Source organism: Miniopterus natalensis, chromosome 1 (assembly GCF_054644295.1).
Source record: "Miniopterus natalensis isolate mMinNat1 chromosome 1, mMinNat1.hap1, whole genome shotgun sequence".
Lineage (NCBI taxonomy): Eukaryota > Metazoa > Chordata > Mammalia > Chiroptera > Miniopteridae > Miniopterus > Miniopterus natalensis.
In genome coordinates, this window is record NC_142081.1 from 33,400,551 (window position 1) to 33,421,900 (window position 21,350).

General features: G+C 36.5%; 1 protein-coding gene across 2 annotated transcripts in view; it reads right to left on the reverse strand.

Annotated features, from left to right (window-relative positions):
- The window catches only part of PELI2 (pellino E3 ubiquitin protein ligase family member 2), a 153,958-nt gene that overhangs the window by 28,005 nt on the left and 104,603 nt on the right, over positions 1-21,350 (reverse strand). The window contains exon 3 of one of the 2 annotated variants that reach the window (XM_087820266.1): positions 1,330-1,362. The exons of the other annotated variant lie outside the window; for it this stretch is intronic. Within the exon in view, the coding sequence (XP_087676392.1) occupies positions 1,330-1,362 (33 nt within the window). The remainder of the gene's footprint in view (positions 1-1,329; positions 1,363-21,350) is intronic. 2 annotated transcript variants of the gene reach the window in all.

Below are 21,350 nucleotides of genomic sequence, written 5' to 3' on the forward strand. Positions count from 1 at the left end.
GACTAAGAAAGAGAGGGAAAGATACCTAACTGCATGCTATCTCACGTAAGAACAGGTGTTGGTAAACTTTATGAGGAGATATTTAATTGGTCATGGACAATGCTTTAAAGAATACACGTGAATCTGCTGCAACATCTAACATCTTCTAATCTGAATAACTATTTGCATATATATGAGCTACTTGACACAGGAAACAAAGTTAATTGAAACAATGAACCCTAATAAATAAGAATTATAAATAAAAATAGAGCATTCTGCAAAATGATGAAGTTGAAAAAGTAAAATTCATTGTTCAATAAATAATTCATTTACATACTTCTTTTTAAATAATGCATTTACTGGATAAACAAGGTATACCTGTTTCTAAAGAGTACTGGATAAAAAATACATAGTCTACCATAAGCTACATGTCACAGTGAGTGAATAGTAAATTCAAGCCCTAATTTGTTGCCATGAGCAGGCAAACTTCCAGATGCTATAAACTGAATCTGACAGAAATCGATTTTATACTAAGATAACCAAAGACCTGCCATATAATTATTTTAATATATAGGCCATTTTATCAGCTGTCAAAGAGATCCCTTGAGTACTGAAGAATGAAAAGACTAAATTTACCCTTGCTCAAAATAAAACAAAATACAAAACCCTATTAATTATGTAAAATGATAGAAGCAAAAGCTCTCATTTAAAAGAGGGGATGTTTTCAATTTTTCCCCCCTCACTTTACTTGGATTTTATTTTTAAGGCTTGGCTTAGATCTAAAATTTGTCCATCTGCTGAGGAATCTCATTTTCTTTATGGAATAAAACCAGTTCAAGAAGGCCACATCATAGTTATATAGAAACATGAAAATATTTACTCTCTAAAGACAACATTTATCTTGGCAGTTGGTATTTTCAAGATGGTGAGCCTGCTGGAATCATGCAAGTTCCAATCCTAATATAAAAAATTTTAAGTAAGACAATAGCTATCTTTCCTTGGAAGTACAGGAAATGTACATGTAACTAACTTGTGTGGTCTGCCATACATGCCATTCATAAATGGTACCGGTAGAAGGTTAGATAAATAGTTTGGATGTTACTCTTCCAGTCTCATTCAACTGAACTTCTTAAAAGGGCTCTTATTATCTGTGTGTCCTTGGGTAATATTGTGAATCTATTTCTTAACCTGTCAAGTTCCACAGCTACCTTGAAGGGTTATTGGAAAACTGAGATGATGTTTATAAAGGATCCAGAGTACAGTGTCCAACACACAATAACTACTATTATACTCAGCTATTTATTAATTACTAAAACATTTATAATCTCTATTGGATAAGTTAATACTTACTTTTGTAAGGTCCTCCAGGTCCTTGATTGATTTCTAAGGCAAAGAATATTTTTAATTAGGTAATATGTGCAACAAAGTACCAAATATCACCAGTAAGTAGTATGTTCCTTCCAACCCCAGACCTGAGTCAGTTTCATGTGGATCCTTTTAGGGAAAATCTGTGTCTATACTAGCACCGAATATACATAAGAAAAGACAGCATACTGTGCACAGCATTCTGTTCCCTGCTTCTTTCATTTAACAGTATAACTTGTAGAATGGTCTATATCCCTACCTATTAGTGCTGTATCAGTCTTTTTCATGCATAGATATAGCCTTATTTATCCAATAAATCTCATTTTTAATTTATTTAATTATTTTTTTCTATTTTTATAAGCAATGCTGCAATGAACATCCATGTATTCATTTTGCATATGGAAGGATATATCTATAAGGTAAATTCCTAGAAATAAAATTGCTGGATCAAATGGTATGTGTACTTTCAATATTGAAAGTTATTGTCAAACTACTTTTCATAGAAGTCATACCAATTTAAATTCTTACCAGATATGTATGAGAGTGGGTTTCCCCCACACTTACAAGGAGTTATTAAGTGTTATGGTCTGTACTGCCTGGTTTGTGAAAAATGACATGATTGTGCTTTTTAAAAAAAAATTTTAGAGGGTTTGTTTTATTTTTTAAATTCAGAGAGGAAGGGAAAGATAGACATATCAATGATGAGAGTCACTGATTGGCTGCCTCCGGCACGCCTCCTACTGGGGATTCAGCCTGCAACCTGGGCCTATGCCCAGGCTGGGAATCGAACCTGTGACCTCCTAGTTCATAGGGTGACGCTCAACCACTGAGCCATGCCAACTGGGCACGTTATTGTGCTTTTAATTAGCATTTCTATTTCTGGGCTCTATTCTGTTGATCTATTTATATATCTTTTCATCGGTACCACACTGTGTTGATTATTGTAGCTTTAAAAAGTCTTGAAGTCAGTAAGTATAAGTATTCCAATTCTGTTCTTTTTCAAAATGGTTTGCCATTTTTAGGTTTCTGCATTTTCCAGGAAATATCAATTTTTAAAAAGCCTGCTGGAATTCTCACTGGAAGTGTGTTGGATTTACAAATCAATTTGGGAAGAACTGACACCAATATTGAGTTTTCTGACCTATGCACATAGTATATCTCTTCACATATTTAGAGATATGTCCTATCTCTTAGCAATGTTTTATAGTTCTCAGTGTACAAATCTTGCACATCTTTTGTTAGATTCAGCCCTAAGTACAGTCAATTTTTGTTAGTTACCATAGTTACATTCTGCAAACTTGGTGCAAACACGGAATTAGTGAATACCTAGAGGAAATACAGGGTTAGGTTCCTTGAGCCATTGGTCACAACATTTTTGTCAACTGATCAATATGTAAACTTGTTTCATACGTGTTTCTGTTTAAAGACACCTTGTTTAATACACATTTCTTACAAATAATTAACTGTTTATAGTATGAAAATTGAAGCAAAAAGGCAGAGTGTTGCCTTGCTCCACCTCAGCTGGCAACTCAGATTTTTCATTATGCTGTTCATGCCCAAAATTGACTGGGAAAGTACCACAAGTATTGATTTGAGCGTTACAAATAAATTTTAGTGAGCAGGCAAATGCTACTTACTGTAAGTGGTTTGTTTATTTTTAATTTGGTTTCTGAGCTTCTGCAGTGTCTTTTTAAAACCTCCTCACATTATGGTCTGTTTTCTTTGCCTTATGTTCTTTATTTTATATGATTACTCAGAAGAGTTGTATTTCGATTTTTGTGGTTACTTTTATATATACAACTACATAAACATGGTTGCACTCATTAACTTTCTAATAAGGGCAATAATTCATTTCCTCTTACCATCCTCCCACACACACTTTTAATTGACTTTATAATGTTTCTTGCTGTTTGATTTTTTTAAACCTTTGAATACTTATATCTTTCTGTTTTAAATGATAGTTTTTGTCTCCCAGCTATAAAATCTGAGGATATTAGCATCACACACTACCTCTCACCTTTTCTCCTCTCCCTTTTATTTTACTAATTATTTCTACATTGTCTGACTTCATAACATTTACATCCTATTCTGTGGCAATCACTCTTGTTTTAGTTCTACAGAGCACAATGAATTCAATGATTAGATGCAAGTCTCTTTGCCAGAGAGTCTCCATTCACCTTCTATTTGGCTGAAATTTGTCTTCTGGTAATTTCTTCAGTAAGGGCTCACAGACATTATATATCCTGAGTTCTTACATGTTCACCAATATTTGTTTGTTGTCTGGTGCTTAAAAGAAATTTGGGGCAAGTAAAGAAAGCTTGAGTCACTAGGTTATTAAATCCTTGGATAAAAGAATCAGAGCATCTAGCATTGTGCAATAACCTTCTGAACAATCCTCAGATGAAATGAGTCACTAACAAAAATGAATCAAAGGTATTTTTCACAAAAATGCTTTCTCCTATGTATATTCTATCTTAAAACATTTACATTCTGGCTATATTTGATGAGAATTCAAATGTATTCAAAATAGGGATATCATATAAACAAGAATCCAGTGGTGACAACAACAGCACTGGAACATCTCAGGGATAACAGTCTGATGTGGAAAATCTGTAGACAATCCATTTATATATAATCAAAACTCACTAGGAAAGTAAAATGGCTTGATATTGAGTATAGTGGGATTCAGATCTGATTTGGTTATGAAATCATTAAGATTATTACCATTGATTAGAAAGTCTATCAGTAAATAACACAATGTTTATTCCTTGGGTGACGCCGTGGAACAAAACTCCTAGAACTGCAGCTAAAAGTGACCAGGGTCAATACTGTGTTATTAGACTTGCTGTCTAGCTAAAGGAAGACAAATGAAAGGACAGATTTTGCCTTAGGACTCTGCCTCTAGATTGATCCTTAAAATAAAGAGCATTTGCCCAGCCGGGTGTGGCTCAGTGGCTGAGCATTGACCTAGGATCCAGGGGATCACGGTTCGATTCCTGGTCAGGGCACAAGCCCAGTTTGCAGGCTCAATCCCCCGGTTGGGGACGTGCAGGAGGCAGCCGATCAATGATGACTCTCTCATCAATGATGTTTCTCTCTCTCCCTCTCTCTTCCTCTCTCTGAAATCAATAAAGATATATTTAAAACAATAAAATAAAATAAAAAAATAAAGAGCCCTGACTCTAATTTTTTGAGAAGAGACAGAATAGAAATAAATTTTACCAAAAAAAATGTGTTGCTACCTAGTGGATGAAGTCTGTGCTGAATGGTAAACCCTAAAGATACCACATATCAAAGCAACTTTTCAAAAATAAAATTATGCAACCAGAGTAGACAAGTCTCATTTACAGTACTTGAAAAGCTAACACTCTTCAGTCATATATTTATGTGTTAAGTTTAACTAGATTAACAGTCTACAGGTATAAAATCCTCTGCTTGCATAAACTCTGAAAATAAGAAACCCAAAAGAGATTTATAAAATAAATGTCTGCACCTTAATAACCAAATTAGTGATAATTTCTGCACATAGAGTGCTTTTTCAAGGTAGAGCATTTTTATGTGTATTATTTTACTCAATCATTTAGTGCACACAACCATGACGTAACATAGGTATAATTATCCCCATTTTGTGAAATAAGGAAACTGACTTGGAGAAGGTAAGTGATTTTCTTAGTGCAAGTCTACACTGCAGTGCACACTCTGTCATTATACTCCATTGCTTTTTTAAGAAAAGAATTTCCAAGTTTGGGGGAGGGGGTTTACATAAACTTTCATAACCTAATTTATGAGATCATAGCTTTGGGAAACATTTTGAAAGCAATGTAGTTCAGCCACCTATCAAACCCTATTTCCATCATCAGAAATGAAGAACCATAACAGGAGAGGAGAACCAGGAAAATATGGCATCGTATGCAAGTAAAATTAGTAAGAATGGGTTACAAAAACAAATGGTAATCAACACTGTCAGCTGGGGCAGAGAGACTAAGCAGGAGAAATCAGGAAGGCCAATGAATTTAAGTCATTTGTGCAGCCACAGTAGACAGTTTAAAAGTATTAACACAAGTTGAAACTGAGGCATATTATTCAAAACTTTCTAGAATCTCCTTGACCGCATACCATCCTTGCCAATACCATTCAGTCCAAAAAGTTGCCAAATGTGAACAACTGGAAAACCTTTTCCCTATAGCCAGAACTTTCAGGGCGGGGGGAGGGGGGTGGATTCCAAGGCCCATACAAGTATCTAGAGACAGCTGGTTTGTACCTCACTACAGTATTTCCTTCTCTTAGTGAAACCTCTCTCATTTCTGATTTTCTTCAAACCACATGGCTCCCAATCCCTTACTCTCCTGGTTATCCCACTCTGAACATGGATCTGCAGGTCTACATTCATTTTGAAGTCTCCATAACTGAACATCCCAGTGTACATATGGGCTGCTGTATTATCTCAGCATAAGATTACGTGAGCTTCTTGAGGTACTCACCACACTATTTACTCCCACGAAGATTATCATCAAACCCTCAAATGTAGTTTATAAAACCTGTTTTGCATACTTTAAAAATCAGCTTTACTTAAGTATAATTTACATTTAATAAAGTTCACCAATTTTAAGTGCACAATTAGATGAGTGTTGACAAATGAATATCATCATGTAACTATCTCTTCAATCAAGATATAGAAAGGTTCCATCATCCCAGTCCCCTCAGGTCTCCTGGCAGCCAATCCCCCTTCCTTTCCTCTTTCCCAACAACCACTGATTTGTTTTGTGTCACTAGAGTTAGATCTTTTCTAAAATATATAAATGAAAACTTAATGTATAGTCTTTTGTACTGGCCTCTTTAAATTACCAAAACTTTTTGAGATTTATCTATGTTGTCTGTATAGGTACATAATTTGTTCCTTTTTCTATTTATTAGTGGTATTTCATTGTATGGATATACTATGATTTGTTTATCCATCATTAGCTGATGGATATTGACATTATTTCCAGTTTTTGCCTATCATGAACAAGGCTTTGAATACTGTTTTCATTTCTCCTGGGTAAATACCTAAAAGATAGTTGCTGAGTCACATGGTGACATGGAAGAACTCTTTCCTGCTATTTCTTTATGCGTGCTTTTTATGTATCTATTGAGATGATTATATGGTATTCTTTTTAGTCAGTAGATGTGCTGAATTACATTGACTGTTTTTTTAGTGATAAACCAACCTTGCATTCCCAGGATAAACAATGCAAGAATCTTACAATTTCCTCCCTCCTGCCCTTAATGTTACTGTCAAACATTTTACTTCTATATGTGTTATAAATCCCATACATTATTATTCATTTGTTTTAACTAGCAAATTATCTTTAAGGAGATAAAAAATAAGAAAGGTCTTTTATATTTAACCTCATCTTTGCCACATCTAAAGTACGTTATGTAAATCCAAATTTCCATCTGGTATCTTTTTTCTTCTGCCTGAAAAATTAATATTTCTTGTGCTGGTTTGCTGGCATTATTTATAGGTTTGTTTGTTTAAAATAGATTTTTTTTTTCATTTTTGACAGATATTTATGCTAGGTATAGAATTCTAGGGTGACTGTCTCCCTTTTTTGCTCCATCCTTCTGTCCTTCCCTTCCAGTACTTTAAAGATGTTGATCCACTGCCTTTTGGCTTGAAGTGTTTCTGATAAGGTTTTTGGTATTTCAGTCTTTGTTCCTTTGCACATATTGCCTCATTTTTTTTTTGGGTGCTTTCAAGATTTTCATTTTTGTTTTCAGCAATTTGACTGTGATGTGTCTTCCTATGGTATTCCTTATGTTTCTTCTCTTTGGGGTTCATTGACCATGTTATATATTGGTTTTATTATTTTCAACAATTTGAAAAAAATTATAGCCATTCTTTTTTCCCTCTCCTCCCCACCACTTTTCTAAGACACTGATTACACATATTTGAGACCACTTGGTATTCTTCCACAGTTTACAGCGGCTGTCTTCATTTTTTTCATTTTCCTCTCTGCCTTATATTGGATACTTTCTATTGCTATGTTTTTTAAGTTCACTGATCTTTTCTTCCTCAGTTTTCAATGTACTGTTACCTCAATCAGTTGCATTTTCCACTGAAGACATTTCATTTTTCACCTTTGGAAGTTTTAGTTGAGTCTTTTTTGTATTTTCATTTCTTTGAACATGTTTATGTTTTCCTCTATACTCTTGATCATAAGGAATATAATTATAGCAGTTGTTTTAACCTTCTTGTCTATTAATTCCATCTGTAGTTTCAGGGGTTTGTTTCTATTAAATGACCCCTCCCCCCATGCACACACACACACATACACTATAGGTCATATTTTACTGCTTTTTGGTATTTCTAGTAACTTTTTATTGGATGCTGGACACTTAGTTTTGTTTTGGGATGCTGGATTTTGTTAAAGGTGCACTGTGGCAAGTAGTTAAGTTACTTAGATCAGTTTTTTCTCTCAAGGCTTGCTTTTCAGCTCTGTTAGGGCAAGTCCAGAGCAGACTTTGATCTAGGGATAATTCAGTATCGTTACTTAAGTGATACTCCTCTGCAGACTCTATCCTATTTTCCTTGTTTCATAAGGTTGTTCCACTCTGCAGGTGGAAACATGAACTAATCCTCAGCCCTTTGTGAGTTGCAGAAATGATTTGACCTATTGCTTTCCAGTGGTTCTTTTTCCACCCTGTGAAGCTTTGTCCTACACATGAGCAAAGAGTACTTATCCCAGGGCTCAAGGGGCATCCTCTGCAGCTATCCAGAACTCTTTCTCCCTAGGAAGCCTCCTCACCTCTGGTGCTCTCCCTCACAAATCCTAGCTGTAGCTGCCTCAACTGCAATCAGTGAGATCACAGGGCTGTCTGGTTGCTCGTCCCTGTGCATGTGCCTGGAAACTGCCTTCAGGCAATAAGATGAGGGGAAGATGCTTCCCTCCTTTATTTCCCTTCTTTTAGGAATCACAGCCCTGAAGTGCCTGTTGTCCAATGCCTGCAAACAGTTATCTAATACATCTTGTCCAGTGTTCCAGTTGTTTACAGCAGGGGGAGGGAGACAATTTCTGTAGCAGTTAATTCTCCATGGGTGGAAACAGAACTCTGTTTTGCATACATATAGGAAATCCTGAGGAGGGTTTGGGTGATAGAAACTAGTACAGCTGAAGTGATGATAACTTTAAACTTAAACAATTCAACTTCTCAAATGATAACACTGCTAATAACATTAAATATTAGTAATACTCTAGTAGTAATCTAGTGCTCACTAGTACTATTTTATTTTCTTCTGTGTGCTTAATAGTTGATATTTGTTTTATTGCCTACTGTCTTCCTCCCAGCTCACATTAGAATCTGAGCTCTGAGAGGGTGGAAACTTTTTCTATGTTGTTCACCACTTTTAGCTCCAGTACCTAGAACAGTTCCTGGCACACACACAGTACAAACTACTTTATATACGACAACTGTGTGCATCGACAGTAAAAAACATACTTATTAATATAAAGCTGATTTTGGTTAAATCATATCCTATTTGCCCTTGATTATCTACTATATATTATTAAAATAGGATCCTATATATGCAGGCAAATATGAAAAAAAGATAAGCACTCAAACTCATATTTTGAAAGGAAAAATAATACCATATACTTTAATGCTTGTCTAAGTAAATAATATGGAATAATGCAGAGCATCCTATGGAACTATTCTGATGTCTGGTACCTCTTGAGAGCATACACTAGTACAAATCTGAAGACCAAGGCTATGTACAGAAGACCGAACATATGTTCTCAAAAGCTGTCACTTAAAAAGATATGACCTATATTAATCAGAGCATATGGGATAAAAGAGGGGAGACCTGTCTGATATCTACCTACCTACAATAAAATATTTTGTTATTTAATTTACAGACAAGGCTAGCTAGTGATTTCTTTTATTTCATGCATTAGTTACTTCCTAAGAAGTTCTGAAGTTTTCTGATTTCTAACTATGTACAATTTATGTTAAATAAGAAAAGTCAAACTTTAAGATTCAGCCTCAACATAAAATCTTTACTAAAAGATTCAAGGACCAATTGAAGTTCATTTTCACTTTCAATAAGATTTCAATAAATGTTTTCTAGATTCCCCCTCTCTCCAGAACCACACCTGGCTTCTGACATTTCTAATTAATTGTTATTTTGAGATGAATGATAATTTTTGTCTTACCTAACCCAAACTGACTCTGTCATGACCACCAATGCACATCTTATAATATATTACAGGATAGATGTGTTTTCACACAAATAATGTTATGATTATATTTCCTAAGACTTCTTTCAAAGCTTGGCTTGGCAAATGACGGGATTGGATTACATTACTTCACACAGCAAACATGTTCCAAGAAAGACTGTTGAGTTAATTAAAGCAATGTAGGAACATCTTTGCTTTGGTCAGTCTTACTTTAAAACAGGGCTATACTATACTACCATTAATTAAAAATATAATTTTAAAGGCCTAAATACCCTTTCTTAAAGTTTACTTATCTACATATTGTCAGCTCCTTACTGTCTAGTGAGTACTCAATTAAGCATTTGCCAAACAAACCAATTATTGAGCCAGAGTACCCTATCCTCTCAAGCATTCTAGATGCCTGAGATATTATATTATTACCCTGTGTTATTCTCAACTTAAAGTAATTAAAAATTCCCAAAAGTTCTACCTCATAATCCATTTATGTCTTGCTATGAATAAACCAAGGGAATTATGGTACACAGTGCCTGGATTCTCACGCTGTCATGTCAGTCTAGATAGGAATACAAGGTGAACATGAGCTGAACAACTGAAATATAACAAATGTGGCTACTCCTGATGTAGCAACCCCCAGAGCTTTAACAGCTCAGCCTGATATGCTATGCTGGCTTTAAACAATTGAGACACTGAAAATTGTATGCCGAATGGCCCCTTCATTTATGCTTAGAGGCCTCTTTCCAAATTTGGGTTTGGGACTTGGTTTTGCCTACCCATTGCAGAGATTGTTGGGTCTGGTGGGACTAACACAGGTGTGGAGCCAAAACGCTCCATTGCCTATAAGCTCTGAAAATGCAGGCATGTCACCTACCTCCCTGCATCACAACCTCTGGAGATAACAATACTCACCCCATAGGAATGCTGCAAGGGTTAAACAGAGTACCCAGAGGAAACTACTGCTACTTGACCTGAAGTCACTTAACCTTCATATGTTACTATGGTATCAACTGTAAAATGTTAATAACTACCCTACTACCCTTACATGGTTTTTGCAAGGATACAATAAAATAAGAAAATAAACTTGATTTTTTTAAGTTCAAAGAGCTACACAAATGTTATAATACTATCTCCCTAGGAGGATAACTCCACTTGTGAATGGAAGAAGATACACTGAGGTGAACAAGTACAAATGCAGGCTTCTGTTTATAAAGACGGCTTGCATCAGTGGAGCAGCACAGGGCTGTGCACCTACCCCCACCACCACTGTGGGGGTGTGGGCAAAGGGTTGGCTACATTACCCTTTTGGCCCAATCTCCCAATATGTGCCAGCTACTCTGCTTTCCGAACTCTCCTGGGTTCTTCCATGCCTCTCTGCCTTGGCCCCCTGCTCCATCTCATGCCTCTTTTCACAATCAGTCCCTAATGAAACAGTAAGCGCCGATTAAAGGTTACCTCGTATGTGAAGGTTTCCATGACTCTCCTGATAATCAGAATGAATCCCTCCTCTTTTCGGAAGTTATTTTATTTCTCTGTGCTTCACTTTCTTCAACTTAAAAATGGAACTAATAAATCTGTACTCTGTCACTTTAGAGTTCTTGAAAGGTTCAAATCAGGATATATATAGTTTCTAACCTCTAAAAATCTTAAAAAGTTGAAGAATAAATAAAAATGTGCACAAAACTTACTGTTCTCATTGTTGACTATGTTCAATGAAGCCACATGTTTAGTTGGGTCATGTGACATGTTCATTGCATACTAACAGTTACTACAGTAGGCACTGAACATTATTTTTGTACTCTATTCTACATTCATGCAACCACTTTTAATGGTTTAAACCAACCCAATATTCTGAAAATATATTTTAACCAATTATATTAAATTTCATCTTGAGAAAAAATTTCCAAATAGAAATTTGTAAATGCCTACGCCAGTTATGTGGCAGGTAGCCTAACAATCAAAATAGCACTCATATTGTTTGTGTGTGTGTGTGTGTGTGTGTGTGTGTGTGTGTGTGTGCAATAAAACTGTGGGCATTTTTAAATTTTTCAGACATTTGCCAAATTATAGACATCTGTTGTTTATATCTCAAGTTTCCCCAAATGTAGAGTAATTTATCATTCTTCCAGACTGTGTAGCAAAGTCTACTCACTAAATGACTACTTTCTTAACAAGATTTGATGAAGATATCTAATAAGGTCTGCCGTGACATTTCTGTACATACAATGGAGAAATAGAGTTAGAAAATAATTTATACATGGGTGAATGATTATTCCTAAAAGATCAGTGACAACCTAAAAGGAGCCCTCTGATGGCAACTATAAAATTCTGTCGTAAACTCTGCTGAATTCAACCATTTTTAATCCATAATTTTTAAGATGTCAAGGAGAGTAGGTTGATTACAATTTTTAAAACATTGATATAAAACCAAAGACAGTGAATCCACTGGATGGCAGGGTCAAAATCTACCCAATGACATTATTAAAACAGGCCAAATCAACCAAGGTAAAATATTTTTAAGAGACAATTGTAAATTTCTAGGTGTAGGTTCAGACAAGCCTCATGAATAAAGATATGTGTACAGATTTCCCTACACCATTATTTGAAATAGCAGGAAGACAACCTAAATATCCATCAACAAGGGAATAGCTAAATAAATTAACTGAACATTGCAGCTATAAAAAAAAAAAGCTACAGTATACTGGCATATAATGATATGGAAGAATATCTATGATAAATTTTCGGTGATCAAAGCACGTTGAGGATATTATATATAGGCAGTCCCCATTCTTGTTTTGTTCTTAAAGAATTCCACATATAGGTGTCTTTCTCTTTTTTGTTTTTTAAAAATGGAAACATCTAGACCATTGCATTTCATTACAGTTCCTTAGATATAATTGTGCTTTATTTACCTTCTTACTTCTTGCTTTCTATTTGTCTTACCCGTGAAAACGTTACTGTAGGTAGCTAGTTATCAATAAATAGAAAGAGAGCAAGCGGAGTCAGACATTGCTGAGCCTAATGGGCTAAGACACTGAGCCGGTTTGCTTCACCAGGAAGCTACTGTTTCTCTCTTTCTCTCTCTCTTTCTCTCTCTCCACAGACCACTGGGGGAAGGGATAGAACAAAAGGCGGAGGTAGGCACATGTGCACTGTAAGTCAAAATGGCGCAGAGGGGAGGTGCCTGACCACAAAGGCCTGACAGTCTAACCTGGGAAAAAGATAACTGGCTAGGGGGTGGACTCAATGCAAGCCCACAAAAGCTTAGGAAGTTGATTATTTTGAAAAAGCTCCTGGTTATAATCCCAAGTGAACAAAGAGCTTTCTCTCGCATACCATGTAAGGCATTTGCCCCATTGGTTCACGTTCTCTCCCACCCAAGAACACACGACCATATAGGTATAGCAGCTACCTGGCCCACAGCAGATTGTGCTGGCTCCAAAGGACTAAGATGAAGCAGAAACTCTGGACACTGGCCTTTGTCTTGGCTTGCTGAAAACATGGTTGGACTTTTTACATGGAAGGTCTTACATTTTAAGTCTTTAACCCATTTCAAGTTCATTTTTATGAGTGGTGTATGTCAGAGTCCAACTTCATTCTTTTGCATGTGGCTGTCCAGTTTTCCCAACATTTATTTAAAAACTGTCCTTTCCCTATTAAGTATTTTTGTCAAATATGAGTTGACTGTACTGTATTTATTTTCATATACATGAATATCTATGTGTTTATATTTAAAAAACCAACTAACATTTGAGCTCTAAGTTCTAGACACTATTCTATATGTCCTTTATATACATTAACTTGTTCAATCTTTACAATGAAACACGTACATACTCTTATCTCCATTTTATTTAGGTACAGAAATTAAGTGGTGGAGCAAGAATGTAAAAAGCAACCACATTTCACACTAACAGCAAAGTTACTGGGGTGGAGAGGGGTTTTCTTCATATATTTATGTATAATTTAAAAGGTTTTCAGAATCCATGTTATACTTTTTTAATTTAAAAAAGGATTTCTTACACTTTAAGTGTAAGAAAGTTTGTGCAATATGAGTCATTGGCGCAATGAAATAATAAAAGGGAGTAGGAGACATGGCTCTGTTACTTCCTGGGTAAGTTACCTCGAGCAATTAACTTAATATCTGAGTCTTAGTTACCTTATCATTGCACTGTTGATAATCAAGCCTACTTGCAAAGTTATATGGGTTAAATAACACAGGACTGTGCTAAGCTCACAGTTTCTGGCACACAGTTGACCTGCCTCAGTAAACACTACTTCTTACATAACAAAAAAAAAATCATTTAATCAATACAGGTATACTACAACTGTCTTGAAGAACACTCAAATGCAGAGACATAGGTAAAAGAGAACAGAAGAGGAGATGTGAAACAGGTGGGAAGAGGGGTTGAAAAACTGGAGCAATTTGCCCTGGAAGTAGTATCTTAGAGGAGGACTAAGTAGCTGACTTTAAATTATTAAAGGGCTATTAAATTTAAAAAAATTTTCTGTTTGGCTTTGATGGCCAGAACGAAAAGCAATATATAAAGGTTACAGGAAAGAGAAATCAGATTCAAGTACAAATATGTAAACCTTCTAAGTGTTTCAGCAGTTGAAAATGGTACTGAGTTGCCCAGCACTCGAACCACATCCTTCCCACATCACAGAAGCTTTTCACTTGCTGTGCCCCCTACGAGGGAAAGTTCACAAAGAAAATGTACCAGGTGTGCTACAGGGGAGACTTGTGCCTACCGATGAAGGATGGATGAGATACTCCTAAAGTCTCCTGTTACTTTAAGATTTATAGGATCTATAACATTGAAAGGAACTACTCAGTTTAAAAAGCCCATCAGTTTAGTAAGTACTAATATTTTAATGAGTGAAACTGTCTGGCTATTGTCATTTTTAAAGATGAAGAAATAGTTCCCAAAGGAAGAAAATTTGCCTGTACAGACTGAATAATACAGATAGAACACCAGACCAGAATAACAACTTTTCAACCTTTAAGGCAGTATATTTCAAATTTTGCCAGTTATGAGTTCACTCAGTGGGTATATCAAGAAATTTTATACATTCATCATACTATTCGAATATCAATAAAACACAATATTTAAAAATTAATAGGTATTCCATATTAGGACATTCTTACATCCAGGTTCAATGATATATTTAACTGGAACAGTAGTCAGGATCTAAATCTAAGCCAATTAATATATTTTAAGTAAATTAGAAAACCATAACTCATTGTGATATAGACAGCTGGGACTGGATGCAATGTTTTGTGCTGGTAGATCGTACAGATATTGGCATTAAGGATAAACCCAGGTATTATGGAGAAACCTCATAAAGGTTTCTTTTAGCATCTATTAGAAACCCAAGTTGTCCTTAAAAGCTCAGAAATGGAATGCTTCAACCTAGGAGGAGGTGGCGAATGGCTTCTTCATTCACTGTCTGTGTGCACTTGCCTCAAGTTTTTACATATGCCCAACATACTACTGCTTTTTTGAATGAAAATCAGCATATGCTAGAAAAGAGTCAAATTCTTGGTGATCAAGTTGTCAGCATCATCATCCAGTTTTAAAAAATTCTCAGTATCTGATTTCTGTCATTGATTAGGAAGAGAAAGATTCAATTAGAAAGATTAAAATGCTTACGCGATATACCACCTGACTAAACCAAGTGATATCACAGAAATGGTTTTTACTTACAACAGGATCATGAACAAATACTTTATTTCATATGTTATTTCAAAAAGATCTCGACAGCTAGCAAAATTCAAGGTAGAAAAGCTGAGATATTTACTTGCTGAATATATCTCCATACAGCCCAGTGAAAAATATATACTTAATGATGGAGCCTTCATCACCCTCTTGGTGGAAGAAGTGGAGTGTGGACAATTATTTGTGAGTGACATCCTCCTGGCTGCTTGTTTAACTGGTGCCCTGTCATCAGGAATGTCAAGGAACCTTTCGACTGACATCAGAACTCACAAAATGAGCAATTAAAAACTCTCCTTCTGAAGCAAAGTTTTTCAATGAAAAATCATTGAACAAGTCTCCCTGATATGTGCTATCAGACATATGCTAAGGGCTGCCTCATATCAGTGAGTTCAACAAACTATAAAGTAAAATACTCCTTCGCACACATGACTGCTCCCATACTACCATACCACAGGTATTATGTGATAAGCAAGGGCAGCATTTGACAAAGAGATTTTTCTATGAGCTTGTTCCTTTCCCTTTGAGTATGTTTGCCATTAGCTTTGAGGCTGATGACGCAAACTTCTCAGCAAATCTGCTTTTGCCAGGATGAATACAACTTCGATGTCTCCGAAGTTTTGTTCTATTCTGGGCCCCTAGCGAAAAAATCCATCCATTTCACCCTGGAAAACATTATTTTGTTCTTGATCTAGGAAGACTCAACTGGTTTACCAGAAAGGCCACAGTATTTTGCCTGAAAATGACTCAAAAGCTTTGAGGGTTTTATGCCACGATCTGACAAAGTCTCATAACAGAGAAGGCCCTGGAGACTCTGAACAAACAGATCACCTGCAAGTAAAATTCAATTTTCAGACAGTCACTGTGGTGCTTTCTATTTACAATTCTTTTTCTGTTACTTGAGTGATATCATCAACTGGGTAGATTCACTGGCCCCTGGACATTAATATTCACATTCTATAATTGCACTGAGTTTCTGCTCACTATGTTTGTGATGTTATTTTGGGCTGTACTGTTTTATTTCAATTTTTGTCATTCCTTTTTTTTTACTTCAGTGAACCACTTCTGAATTAGTGATCCACTTTTGTGGACTGACTAAAGAAAACACAATAATAGTAATAGCAAAAAATTAAAAGGTTAACAAAAATATTAAAATAATGTACAGCTGTATGTTTACTATGTGCTCTGCACTTGTTGAAAGATTTAACATATATTAACTCTTCAAAACTACCTAAGAAGGAGGTAGTATTATTATCCCATTTTATAAATGGGAAACTGAGGTGTGACTTCACCTGCCCAGGGTCACAAATAACCAGGATTTGGGATCAGGCAGTCCAGCTTAAGAGCCGATATTCTTCCCACACAGTGCTCCCTCTCAAATATATCAGAGCCTGTGAGGTAAAATAAATGCACTGAGGCAGCCCTGGTAACACAAAGGTATTCCTTAGAAGGAATATGTTAAAACATGCTTGCCCTAGGAAATTCTGGAGAGTTCCTTAAGGGACCACAGCAATAAAGCCATCACACCACCTCAGGGATGAAATCTGGGTATAGAAGTCAAAAATCAAGGGGTTCAAAGATGGCTTTCTATCCTGTGCCTTAAGTCACACTAGGTGGAAATTACACAGATAGATGTCTTTGGCAAGTTGGTTCAGTGTTACACGATCTACCAAGTTCTTCTTTATGATTTTTCAGTTACATGTTAGTGTTCATTTCCTATTTGCAAGGCAAGCCTTTAGTTTTCTCATGGACTCCCCACCCCTATCGTGCTCATATAAAATAACTTTTATTAAATTGATAATCACTGTTTTCACGGATATAACTATGTTCACAGCTGAGTCTATAGTATACTATGAGTGTATTTCCTTTCTTAATAACTTTCTCTCCTGGAATTAATTATAACTTTATGTTCACTCAGATTTCTCTTTTTCTACCACTAAGTCACTCTCAAACCTTCTAATGTGACTATAAAATTCCTCTCTACAGAAACTCATCAAGTGATCATCAGTGATTCCTCCTAATGTCCATACCCCTCATGTAGAGCCATTCCTTCCAGAGGCCTCGGCCTCTCTGCGTTGGCTGACTTCCAGGGACCATGACACAGCTGTGTGCTCTCTCACCATCCTAGGAACTCCCTTTGCTTTCTTCTTGTGTTGGAGCTCTGGATCACACATCTTTCTTTTTAAATTTTACTCCCTCGTTTTTGTGGAGTACATCCCCAGCAGGTAATTTTTTTAGTTCTTATATATCTAAAAATGGCTTAGTTCTACTCTCACACTTGAGGGTTTGGCTGGGCACAGAACTACACGTAGGAACTCACTTCCCCTTATAGGTAGCATATCCCCTCATTATTGAGAGATTCAATGCTACTTGAGTCCTAATCTTTAAAATGTAACCTGATTTTCTCCTCTCTGGCCAATTTTACTATCTTCCCTTTATCCCTGGTGTTCTGAAATTTCACAGTAAAGTGCCTTGGTGTGAGTCATTCTTATTTTTAAGGGAATTCCAACAGAATGTAAAATCCATGTGGCACTTGTCATTTGGAGGCACATGCATTCCACTGAATTACTTCTTTGTAACTTTCTCCCCACTACTTTTCCTGAAACTCACATTAGCTGGGTGTTGGTTTCTTGAACTGACTCCCAAATATTCTTCCCACCTCATTGTTTTAATTTCTGCGAATTTCTTTTACCTTTATCTTCCTATCATTGAAAGCTGCTTTAACCTTTGGTTACCAAATATTTAGTTTTTAGCTCTTTCTTTCATTCAGGGCTAATGCTGAATAATCAAGAGCCCCATTTGTTTCATTGAAGGGGATAGAATTCCAAAACTTTGGTATTTCTAAGACCTTTTCCTCTAGGTCCAGTCTGTTTCCTCAGACAGGAATCCTTAAATCTCTTGGCTGATGGTATTGATTTGGCTCCCAGTATTCTAGGAGCCAAGTGAAGGAAGATAGTTGACGAGCTCACTATTCAGCACATGGGTGCTCCCTTGGTCCCCTATTTTCAATAATGTACCATTTTGCTGCTCTCAGCACACACTCCCAAAAGAGAACATGAACCTGCCCCTAAGCCAACTTTTTCTCTCCACAATGATTATGGACCTTGGTAATTATCCAAGTACACCCTGACTATTTCCATGACTGTGAGTTTCAAGGAGCAAGGGATAGACTTAGTCCCTTTTCTCCCAAGAGGCCTCTACACTCTACAAAATATGTCCACCTCTTCTCCAGCAACTGTCAAACTCCAAAATCAGTATTTCCTCCCTGAAAAAAGATGTGACGCTGCCTCACCTGACACTGAGACACCTGGACTTAAATATACCATAGCCCAAATCACATGTCCAGAAACCATGCTGTATCATGGGATGAAAGATTTCTTACAGTCTTGTTCTTGTGTCTCCCTGCTCTGGCCTGCTATAGAGAGTTTTCCTGCCGATATAGAATAGGCATATGTATTCTCTTGCTTTTAAAATAAAAAACTTATAGATAATATTGTTTTTAAAAAAATAACTCCAAAGCCATCTAATGCGTTGAATATGTTGGAATCTAGAGGAGAGTTTCATAGGAAAGCTGCATGGTACAAATGACGTTACCACATGTTCGAGATAGGTCATCCATAGGAAGTCCCAAGAGGGCACAATTCCCAACTATAAAGGTCAGTAATGAAAATGTGCATGGCATGCCACAATACAGACTAGGTATTTGAAAAATAGTTCAGGTCGTGCAGGATTCAAATCCTGCCTTTAGAACAAGGGCTCCTACCCACAACTGCACTGCCTCAGAGATGCATGTCCATCCAAGGTCAGCCACTCTACTTGAGCTCTGGACTTTTCTCGAATAACAAAGTCTCTTTTTATCCATGAAACCCCTCCTCTGTAGCTTCTCCCTTTCCTCTTTACCGCCTTCTTAGGTTGGCATTCAAACATGCTTAGGATGTGCCTGTCTTAAAAACCTCCTCTTGATCTTCACCAGCCCCCACCTGTCACTCTATACTGTCTAACACCTTAAGCCAACATCTTAAAAGAGTAGTCTTACACTATCTCCACTTTATTGCCCTTTTCACTCATGAATTCTCTAAAATATGACATTTATCCCATCCATAACGCTAATGAAAATGTTCTTGCCAACGTCACTAGCAAGCTTGTCCACACTTTCAGCATCATCCTTGTCTCTTCCCTCTCCCTCATCCCCCACATATGGCCATTTACTGAGCTGGTCAATTCTATCTCCTGTGCATCTGTGGAATCCATCCACTTCTTTCCATCTGCACTGTCAGGCCCATTATCTCACTGCTGATTACTTTAACACGTCCAAACCTCAAATCTTGCTTCTCCACACTGCACCCAGAATGACTTTCCTAAAAAACATAAATCTGATCATGCCACATCCCTGCTTAAACTACTTCTGGGGCATCTCACTGCCCTTGAAATAACTTATCAAATTCTTAATATAGCTTACAAGGATTTAATGATTTGACCCAAAGGTCTTAATGGATAAAGAATTACAAGTTCAACCTGGCCAGGCGTGGCTCAGCGGTTGAGCGTCGACCTATGATCCAGGCGATCGGGGTTCGATTCCTGGCCAGGGCACATGCCCGGGTTGCAGGCTCGATCCCTAGTAGGGGGCGTGCAGGAGGCAGCTGATCAATGACTCTCTCATCATTGATGTTTCTATCTCTCTCCCCCTCTCTTTTCCTCTCTCTGAAATCAATAAAGAAATATTTAAAAAAGAAAAAAAAAAAGAATTAGAAGTTCAGAGAGGCAGAAAGACTTGTTGCCATTGCTGGTTCACAAGCAGTGAAGACAGAATTTGAACTCAGGTCCTCATCTCTAAATCCCATCTCTTTCTGCTACTGATGAATTATTTCTTTTATTGTCTATTCTACATGATCCATTATCTTCATCATTTCTATTAAGAAACGGGACCAAGAGTTGATTATAAATGAAGAAACGCTGACCTACGGAACTTGCTGCAGGCTGCCCAGTGGTCTAGAAATGACTCAACCTAAGCTCTGTGCCCTGCTTTTCTAGATGCCTTCGCAGATCACAGGTGCTGGGGAGGGACAGTTCTCTCTACAGGTTCAGAGTGCTCAATCAAATCAAATAAAAAGAAATCAAATAAAAAGAGAAATAGGAATGTCCTTTATACATTGTTATTAGAAATAATAAAGGCAGGTTTAAAAGTAAAAGTCGAGAACATGCTTAAATAAAAAGAGCATTATAGCATTTCTGTTTACTTTTTAATAAAGTTAATTTTCATCTGCCAGATAGGGCTACCAATCTGAACTCAAATCAAGTTAGACAAAGTCAGGTATCCTCCTGTAAAGTCCATCGAGACTTTTTAAAAGCAGATATTCTAAATTTTCTCTTCTTGAGGATTATTTCCCTATTCTCGACCTCAAAGAAAGAACACACAGATATTCTTCATATTTCTAGATTATCTAAAACTAATAAAGACAAGTATTTTGCAGTTCTGAAACTATATAGACCAAGGCAGGCAATAAATATCATTTGTGGTTTAAAAACTAATGTTTCCCATTATTTTAGCCCTTTTATTAAGATGAATTTACACTTTAAAATACTATCTCAGGTCACTAACAGATATTCACATAAAAAGTCCTCTCCAAAAACTGTGATATAATTTCGAGTTAATTCGTGCTTCCAGTCAAAATCAATGAAGAAACCTTTGTCACCATTAATAAAGCATGTTTAATTTACTGCTTGAGTTGCTTTAATCACTTCAAGAAGTTTTCAGCTACCTTCCTCACTTGTTACTCTACTAACCCAACCTCTTTTACCTCTAGGCAAGGATTTTTTCTCATTCACTGAACAAATCCTTTCATGTGAACCTTAAAATAACTTTAACCCACAAATCCTCCTGGTTAACATCTTTTGTCAAATGGGTTCACAGACACCGAAACTGCCACTCAGCTGGCTTTTGGACATATGCTTTATGACCTTGTACAATTAGTTTCATAAATCATCTTAGCATCTGGTTAAATAAACACCAGATTCATTGCCTGAAATTTAGAATAATTCTTGTCATAAATGTAATTATAATAAGTCTACACAAACCAGTGAG